The sequence below is a fragment of the Calonectris borealis genome, chromosome 3, assembly GCF_964195595.1.
Source record: "Calonectris borealis chromosome 3, bCalBor7.hap1.2, whole genome shotgun sequence".
NCBI lineage: Eukaryota > Metazoa > Chordata > Aves > Procellariiformes > Procellariidae > Calonectris > Calonectris borealis.
The window spans coordinates 56,253,822-56,263,872 of record NC_134314.1 but is presented as its reverse complement, the minus strand read 5'-3'; the positions used below and the strand labels follow the sequence as shown (position 1 = coordinate 56,263,872).

The following is a 10,051-nucleotide window of genomic DNA, read 5'->3' as shown; positions in this document are numbered from 1 at the left end:
CAGAAACCCCCTTAGATTACTGTTTGTAAGTCACCGGGTTTAGTGGTCTCGGTAATCCAATTTTGTTTAGTTTTCAAGCACTTTGGGAACCGCTTGATAAAATTTGTACATACATCAGAGTTGATGCATGTACCATTAAGTCCTTTTTTTGCATGCAAAAGTCTAGAAGGTTCCTGCCAGGGAAGGGGGCATGTGCAGTGTGTACTCCTACGTGAAGAACACCTAACCCAAAAGTATACACACAGCATCTTGAGCTATATTGTAGTCAATTAGCTATTCAGCTACCAAAATAAACTCTTCCAAAAACTTTGTCTCACTTGACCTTATCCTAATATTTGCCAGAGGTAGAGATCTATTTCCCGAGAAACTCCCTCCTTCCATTTATGACAATAGAATCGGGTCAAATTGACCCCCGTGTTTTTATTCCTCACTATTAATTAACTTTGGAGCTAGTATTAAATCTCATTAACCAGGACACTGATTCTTCTGTTTGTTGCATTTGCTGTGATGGAGATGAGCCTTCTGTGTTTTGCCTGGAGCTCAGCTAATTTAGTCTAATGTCATTTCAAATAGTCTACAATAAATAAAAGAGGCAAATATTTTGGGAAAACTGAAATTCATTTTTCAAAAGCAAGAATCTCTGAACCATCCTGAGAAATTGCCCACATCAGTGTAACTCTCCACCTCAACTGCAGACCTGTGAGTTTAAATGTGTTAAATGCCAGACTCCTAGAAATAGTATCTTGTGGTATTGCAGGATTTTATTTATGTTTTTTTTATGCAACTATAAGAATGCTCTACTATCAAAATGTCCATACAGCGTCACAGGCTGCTTTTCTAGGAGACAGTAATTGTATCCTTACTTCCCTCAAACTACAGAATACTAATGGCATAGAAAAACTAATTTTTTTACAATTTTTAGTTTACAATGGCATCCTTTCTATCACCAGCTATTAAGACTTATAGTACAAATTAAAGAGGAAAAGATAATGGCAGACCAGCAGGCTGGTTGTCACTAGAGACACTGGTGGTAGAGGGCAGCTCTGGACAACTTTAAGGTTCACCATAGATTAACCATGTGATTAATCTAATTCATAATCATAGTAATCATCATCTGTGTTTACTCCAATGCTGGAGGCCTCACTGGGTTTCATTTTCTTTCTGTCCTCTTTGCCCCCTTCCATGGAAGACAGATTATCTTCACACTGCTGCAGAATCTTTTTGGAAGACATCCAACTCTCTCCTCGGCTTTCTGCCGGCGCCGCGCACTGTCCTCCCCTGACATCCGTTCCTTTGGCCACCAGCGCTCTTCTGGTTCTGAGAAGGTCACAGGTGCAGTTCCAAGGGTTTCCATCTAAATACAGATGACGGAGACGAGGTAAATACTCTAAGACTTTGCGATGCAAGGCAGATATCTTGTTGTTCCGTAAATTTAGAACCTGAAGCTGTTTCAAGTCCTTCAGCTCTTGTTCTCCAACATCTTCTATGTCATTTCCCTTTAGATCCAATCTAGCAAGGGTGTCTGGAAGTCTGGATAAAAATAAAACAACACAAATGTGTTATGTTCATCATATTGATTCTGTTTAAGTGGTATTTGGTGGTGGGTATTTGCCCAGGCACATCTGACATATTAAATAAAACTATCACTAACAAAAATGCAATCTTCTGCAAAAAAGATGCAGTCCTGAAATTTTCGTGTCTTTTTTTTTAAGTTATAGGAATACTGTCTATGCACACTTGAACTGTTTTCCGTAATTATTGCAGTTCTGACCTGTACTGACTGTGTTTCTGCAACTGAACTAAACAGCAATTTTAGTCCTACTGTAGTATGAAGAAAGTTATATGTTCAATTGAATGTCAAGCTTCAAAATGCATTTTGTACTCTTTAATGCCATAAGTATGCCAATGACCAAATTATAGCAACATTAAAGACCAAAAGTTTAGAGAAACTTGGCAACGCTGTTCTTTCAAGTACTTCTTGAAGGGCATCTATCACCTCCCTGGGCAACTTGTTCCAGTGTTTCAAGACCCAAATGAAGTGGATTATTTTCTTCTCAGAAGAAAACAAAAGAAGCTTTCTTTCTCCTCATTCCTCCTGAATAACTGCTAAGACCCATTAACTGTGGCACATTAACTATATTTTTTAGCCTTTGACACCGGTGACTGAGTTCTCAGATAACTGAGAAGTAATCTCAGTTGTAAGAGTATTACTCAGAAGTAATACTTTTATTTCTGTATATCCATGTGTACCTGGTGATCAGCAGACAATTAAATTAAATACATAAATTTTACATCTTGTCATTTTCTTCCCTCTTTTATGTTTACAGCCTCCCTTTGAAATCTATATTCATTGCTGAGTTGTAAATAAGAGTCCCCAATATCCCCTTAAAAGCTGTACTGTTTAAAGGCTAATAGAGAACTCCTTCCTGTTAATTCTCTTGACTACGAAGGTTGTAAAATAAGATGGATTAGATAATACTAAAGTAACTAGAAAGCATTAAACATTCCTGTCAAGCTAGACTGAAATCAAATATTTATACACCATTAAATCACTTTCTGATTATAAAGCTGCTGCTAAAGAGATTAAAATGCTAAAGGACTTGATGCTAAACGAATTGAAATTTTACTGCATTATTTATTTGGGCTAGTTAAACCTGTCCACAAGCCATAAAAATAAAATTTAATACTGCAGTTGTGTTGAAGAAGTTGATGTTAATAGAACTGCTTCGCTATTTTTATGCCATCTTATTGCACAGCTTTTTGAAATAATAAAATTGCCACTTTGTATCAGACCAGCCTCCATTTGGCTTAATATGCCATCTCTGATAATGGCCAGGACCAACACACAGATGAATGTGAGAGAACCTGTAAGCAGGGCAATAACGAACACAGTGTGCTCAAGGGATGTTTCTTCTGTGCTCCTTTGACTGGAATTTTGCTTATAGCCCGAAGCCGGAGAGCTTATACACATTCCAAATACTTTGTAACGTATGAATTTAATGAAGTTGGGAATGCTAATATCCACTGAACAAGCACATTCTTTTTGATCAGACTCAGCTCCTGAAATCTTAATATTTTAGCAATAATAAACTCAGTGTGGGTTGGTAGAAACATCAGCTTTAGAATTGTTGTCTTTCCTTTTTATTGAATGCTCTATTAATTTTGTGTTATGGGAGAAGATAAATCTAAGCAGCAGTATAACTTCTCTGTAATCATTCTGTTATATTCTCCTAGCAGGTTCCTCTTATTTGTGTGCTAATTACACTAAGTAGTCTCACTGGCAGGGAGAGATGTGAAATGAGTAGATTCACTGGGGGCCACAGATCTAATGAAAACAGCCCTACTTCTATGCTAAGACTACTTACAAGAGTGCTAATTAGTGCCAGGTATGGCAGTGGGTTTATGGTATGGATAGACTTCTACCATGACTGGGTCTGAATGCAAATTTTTTTCCAGTTTGGCACTCATTCTCATAATGTAAGGAAGGAGAGATGACACCTGGGAACCAGCTGTCCTCAGATTCACTTGCCTCAGCGGAATAGAAATGAGGAGATTCTGTTCCAGTGCCAGATTCGAAAGCTGCGCACACTGCTGAAGAGCTCCTGCCTCAAACATGCGAACAGCGTTGTTGTCAAGAAACAAGTGCTTGAGGTCCTGTAGTCCTTGGAAGTCCTGCGCTGTCACCCTTTGAATCAGGTTATTGCTGCAGTCGAGCTTCTGCAATCTGCTGGGCAGCCTGAGCGGCATGGTGTGGAGCTGGTTCTTAGACAGCTCCAGTGTTGTTAAGTTAGGAAGAAGCTGGGCACCATCTACTGATGTTAGCTGATTTTCTGACAGGAAGAACTCAGAGAGGTTTTCTAGGTGTTTCATGTCTCGAAGTCTTATTGTTTTGAGTTGATTTTTCTCTAATTTTAGTGACAGCAGGGATTTAGGTAGGTCAAGAGGCACTTTTGTCAGAAAGTTGCCACTTAAAGTGAGAAACTGTAGATTTTGGAAAGATGCAAAGAAGTTGGTTGGGAACAAGTTCAGTTTATTATCAGCCATGCTCAGATAATTCAGCCTGGGAAGCTTAAGTGGTGCAGACACAGATTCCATGTTGTTGCCATCCAGAATCAGACTCTGTAAATTGCAAAGGGAAGAAAATGCACTCGGAGGCAGAGTTGCAATGAAGTTGTTCCGAATATCGAGCACTCTTAGTTTCATCAAACCTTCAAAATCAGACGCGTGCAGAGTGTTGATGGAGTTATCAGCGAGTTTTAAAATTTCAAGGCCAGATGGAAGGAAGGTGGGTATTTGCGTTAGCTGATTTTTGTAGAGTTCCAGGGACTTCAAGGTGCTCAGAGCTTTGAAAGTGTTGTTTTCTATTGATTCTGTGCCACTGCATGACAGGACCAGCTCTTCAAGGGCTGACATTCTCCTGAAGTCAGTAATCTTAAAGAGAAAAAAATAATTCATATGATAGTACACCATCTATTTATGGATCTCCTCACTGGTTACTTCTTCTGGATGCTCTGACAATTGCTAGTATATATTGAGAAACTACATATTTAGAATGAGAAACTATGAGAAATGGTAATGATAGAAGTGTTACTATAGATACCTGCGGTTTGCCAGTATTTACTTACATTTCTATGATTTTGTTGTTTAAGGCCATATTGTGTCTGGTTTTGAGCAAACACACGTTTGAAGAAGGAATATTCCTTTTATTTCTGCCTGGTGGATAGCCTATGTAAAATGGAGAGCTAATATCACCAGTGGCAGAAATCTTTGCAGAGAGTAGATGGTTGTAATGTTCACTGCGCTCAACGGAGCTTGCGGGAGCAGTTTTGAGTTCATCATACAACCGTTTCCATATATCAGCAGTATTGTCACTGCAGCGTGTATTCCCCGGAGGAAGTACACATAGATATCATCACATCTCCCTACTATAAAGTTTTGGCAGGAAACTAAAATCCAACGCTTGTGTTTCTTCTCTGCCCCCACTATCTCTCCTTTTCTTTAAGGTAAAAAACTTGCATATTAAGATGACCAAACCAAAACCGTCAGATCAGCTTGGTCTGAAAACCACCTCTGTGGAACAGATTGCCTTTACAGGAACTTAGTTTTTGTTAGTTGGTAATAAACAGATGCTTTGCAGCGGTAAATGGAACTTAGATGTTGACTGTGACTATAATATACAGAGGCATACTAATTGTTTCATTATTTTTCTGCTCTGATGGAACCTGCTTGTTTACAAAGCTTGCCATCTTGTGTCTCAAGTTAAGAAGCAAACTTAAGTGAATCTGGCAGTTTCCTCCAAGCCAAGATATGAGGAAGCATGCAATGAGAGTGAACCCGGGAGTTGTCCAAGCACACCAGTTGCTTAAACAGTAGTTTTCTGAAATTATCAGAGATGCTGCCCAGGTGCCTGATTTTTAAAAATTCATTTATGTGGGAATCACAGAAAGCTCAGAGCAAGATGAGCAGGTGTTCTGCATGGGAGAGGTGGGAAGGAGTGTCTTCATCCATTTTCCCTTCCCATGTCCAATAAACATCTCACTACAGATCTCAGGAGTACCACATCAGTAAGAGATGTTAAACTAACACTATAGTCTTCATGCTATTTCCCCCAGGGCTTAGCAGCTACCAGCACATTTTACTCTCATTGAGAGAAGCTATAAAACATGTTCTACAGCATAACCCCTCATCCCAGTCAGGAATCTCCACAGAAGGCAGTACAAGTCCTTTTGCAGTGCAGGTACTGGGTAGTAATTTTGTTCTATGATCTTGGTTGAATACATTTGGCTATCATACTTGCATATGTGAAATCAGCGTATAAAGGTGACTGTTAAAAGATTCCTTCCAGCTTCATTTATCCAACTCTTGCATGTTTTTGGGTTGTATCTCTTTACCTTAGCTACAAACTCTGCATTTTAACTTCCGTTAAAATTAGAGCCCACACAGCTGTGAAAGAGGAGTCAGATTTCATTCTGCTTTGGTATCCTTCGTTGTCACTACCTTCTGATTACATTTATTCTGTCTTGTAAAGTCATTTCCAAGCATTGCAAGATTTGATGCAGTTAGTGAGAAAGTATAGATATGGAACCTCTATTGATGCATCAATTACATTTAAGTTCAATGAGGGAATGTACCTCGATAAGAAATACTATATTCTCAACAAAATTAAGACAAATAACAAAGTTGACAATTTTCTATTTTTTCTACAAATGCAGTTTTGTAATATATATATATTGCTATATAGCAATTACAGAATTGCATGTCCGGTTTTGGTCATGATTAGGAGGCTAATCCTGCAAAGCTTTATCATGAGAAGTCCCATAGGAATGAACTGCATTGCTCAAGAGCAGAAAAACATAGTCATATGTAAGTGATAAAACAGTCTTAAGGAAATTGAAGCAAATGGGAAGCTTCGTAAGTTCAACACATTTTCTCCTGTAAGTTCAAAAGCAGTATTTCCTGCTTTTCCTCAGTTGATTGCTGCATGTCTCTAAGAGGCTTAATTTTCATCTTATTAAGTGACAGAGAGCTATGTGAAGGTCAATGTACAGACATTCATTCTGTAATGATGTTAGACTTCTTAATGTGGATTATTGTAATTTCTATTTTCCACCTATTTGGTATGCTTTGCCAGGCTTTGTGACCATGTTGGTTTGAGACTTAAACATTTATCCATGCTGTTACAAACCACCACATGAATCAAGACATATTTGAAAGCCTATCAGCTCTCTTTTTACTACAAAGTGATGTTTTATTCTCTAACTGGACTGTCTGTAAAGTGATACTAATACAGTGTTACATTTTAAAAAGTAGATCTCCTGAAAATGGATCTAAGATGCTGTTATTTTAATAGGAACATTTTAATCATTTTGTCATTTTTTAATGACTTTTTTTTTGCTTTTAGAATTTTTGTGAACTGGGATTTTTTATAAGCAGTTTCTTAAACCAGTCCCCTATTGTGGGGGCCAGATAAACAATTTTCTTTTAGCAGATAAAACCCCACATATTAATACAGTTAGAAATAAACTAAATCTTAAAGTGAGAGTGAACAGGTTATAGTTGGTTTTCAAATCAAGGAGGAGGCAGAAATTATTGAAAAAAAGATGCTAAAAATAATCCAGTTTTGTTATTATGAAGTCGGTTTATAACAAACCCCAGTTTGTAAAAATACCAAAAGCAAAAATCCCAGCCAGTGTTTTCAATGTTGATCAATCCTGTCAGAACAAATACAATGTTGATCTGGGTAAAAAAGATCTACTTTTTTTCTTGTTTTTCTTCAAAACATACTGTATTTAGCATACAAACTTATCTTCTTTTCTTTTTCATTTCTTCACAATTTTAGTAATAACCAATGCAAAGTAATGTCCAAAAGTAACTGGTGCTCAATTTGAAACAATATTTGTCTATTCTTCTGAGGCGGCTAACTGCCAAACCATAGTATATATGAATGCTTACATATAAAATTCTCTTGGAAGTCAGCTGTGGAAAATCTAGGCTTCCATTCAACTTCTTTTTGAAAATACGTTATTTTCTCTAAGATTAGGTAAATGAAGAAATTTAAAAAACAAAACCCAAAAAACCCCTATAAAGTTCTTTTAGTGTTTCCAGACATGTACTTCACAAGCAGAAATCAAAACCTGATTCTACAAGCACTATTATATGTGCCAGTGGAATTGCTCAGCTGTGTAAAATTAAGCATATGTATTTATGATGTCAAGACCTCAGAAGCATAATTTGTTGCACAGAAAGAAAAGTGAAAAATTTATTCACAGACCCAGTCTAATCTTAAGGAAAGAATCTACATAACTACAGGCAGGTAGCATGAAAAGACTTATTTCCTTTCAGTGCAAAGTCAGTAGTAGAAGTAAGGCATACTGATCGCTCAGTTGAATTAATGTATAAAGTGAAAAACTGTCTCCTTAGATGGTTTCACACACTGTTTGTTCTGAACAGTCATAAAACATTTATTCCACTATCTATTCACTTGTATCCAACATTTAAATGCTTTATAACACCTGTCTTTTGCTCTAGTCGGAACCTAAGGCCACTTTGCTAGTAACTGAGGAGTAGCTGACAGGTATTGGCAACTAGCCTAAGAAAGGAAAAATGGCTCATCTTCCTTATCTTGGAAAGAAAATAATCAGGGTTTTTTTGCACAGAAAATATATTTCCTAATAAAGAATTCATTTGACAGATCTTTTGTTTAAAACTAGAGCACATCAATATAGCTAAATCATACCAATGAACATGCAGGTTGAACTCTTGCAGGTATGGGAGCTAAAACAAGAAAACTAGAGGTATTAGTAGCAGCTAAAAGAGAAGTAAACTCTTTCTCAGAGTTAAATTGTAAAATTACTGACTATTTCTCAGCGGGCAACAGGTATCCCAGATGCTGCTCTAAGATGTCTTCTAGCCTATTTCATTCAATCCTGAGAGCAAAATCAAAGATGCATTTCAGAGCAGTTAAATTTACATTATTTGCAAGAGGACACCATATTTAAGAGAAAATGTATCTCTCTTGAATCAAACATTTCTTATTATTTGTAGTAAATTGATACACAGCAAGCACATATAATACAGGTGGTTTTATTTCCTTCATGCCTATCTATAGAAGTTGAATTTATTAAATAAATATATTACTGTGTAGGAAACAGAGAAGCACCGTTCCAGAGTGCAGTGCAAAATGAGCATAAACGGATCATGCCTTTAATGATGTGATCCAGTGATGCCCCAAGAAACCCAGAATAAACTTTTTTAATAACACAAATAGCTGGCAGCTTCAGTTAGAAGCTGCTATTATTTATATAGGTTATTAGATAGATTATTGCTTTTAGAAACATCTCATGCTCTGCCTTAGACTCTAACTTAACTTACTCCCTCTGCCACAGCAGTTGTACCTGAAACTTGCAACTCAAGAGGGGGAATAGAACTTCAGTTTCACTCAGTAGGGAAATGCTTCTAGCTACATAAAACCTCTCCATTTACTGTGAAAAACTATTATATTGTATCAAAAGTAGCTAAAGCTTGTAAAAAGTTAAAAAAATACTCTGGAAGTCAATAGTTATTTGGCTCCTAATTGTAAATTACTATTTCTAGAGTTGCATACAAAATATCATTATGGCAGCATGAATGCTCAGAGACTGCAGGATAATGAAAACAGTATAGGAATATATTTACATATCCTTAAAAAGTAAGGAAAAATAAAACCAGATCTGGCAGCATTTCATCAATTTGGAGAATGTGGAATAAGATTCTACCTTCACTTGAAAGCCACCACCATCTGGGAAGCACAGCTTTCAGTTACAGTGCACTACAGAAAGTATTTTTACTGGATTTTTTCCTACCTGGAGTTCTTTAATTTTGCTGTGACTGATGTAGAGTCTCCTGGTGGTAAAAGGAATCTCTCTGGGGATCTCCGTAGCTCTGTAGCATTGCACTGACTGGGCAGGGTCACAGCTGCATCTTCTTGGGCAAGTGGTACTTAGACCACTGTGAAAAGAAAAGACGACGACTAAAAGGTAAGATAAATACATCTTCCAAAACAGGAGCTCTGAAATTGTCTCAGCAACATACAGCTGAATTAAGCACCAAAGTCCTTTTATACCATGAAATCTGATAAAAGGATATTATGACTGTGTATTTTATCCCAGTGAAAAAACAGCAAAAACAATACCGTAATTTGCCTGGGTTAAAATGTTGGCAGGCATTACAAAGAGTGAGAAACTTAAACAGTGATAAGGTGCCTTTACATTTGTAGGTATGTGAAATTAGTGTTATTTATTACCTGACATCTAATCTGCAAACATCCATATTATCTCCAGTTTCCTAGTTTTGTTAAATGTGACACCGCAGAATTAGTGGAGAAAAGATAAAGAGCTGTTTTATAGTGGGGCTGTAAAACCTTTGTGTCTTCTGTGACCCAGTATTAGAAACAGCAAAAACACAACTACAGCCAACACCAAAGCTTTTTCATTCTTCCTTTTGCATTATTCAGACCCCCAAAACCTCCCAAAACTCAGGCAGCTATTATTTTAAAGCTGAAACATTCTATTCA

General features: G+C 37.1%; 1 protein-coding gene across 1 annotated transcript; it reads right to left on the bottom strand.

Annotated features, from left to right (window-relative positions):
* Nucleotides 1-745: 745 nt before the first annotated feature.
* LOC142081368 (nephrocan-like) lies at nt 746-9,480 on the bottom strand. The gene is made up of 3 exons (XM_075148087.1): nt 9,342-9,480; nt 3,530-4,431; nt 746-1,530 (listed from the first exon to the last, which is right to left on the bottom strand). Exons 2-3 carry the CDS (start codon nt 4,411-4,413, stop codon nt 1,083-1,085), a joined length of 1,332 nt encoding a protein of 443 aa, XP_075004188.1. The 5' UTR covers nt 4,414-4,431; nt 9,342-9,480; the 3' UTR covers nt 746-1,082.
* Nucleotides 9,481-10,051: the final 571 nt, after the last annotated feature.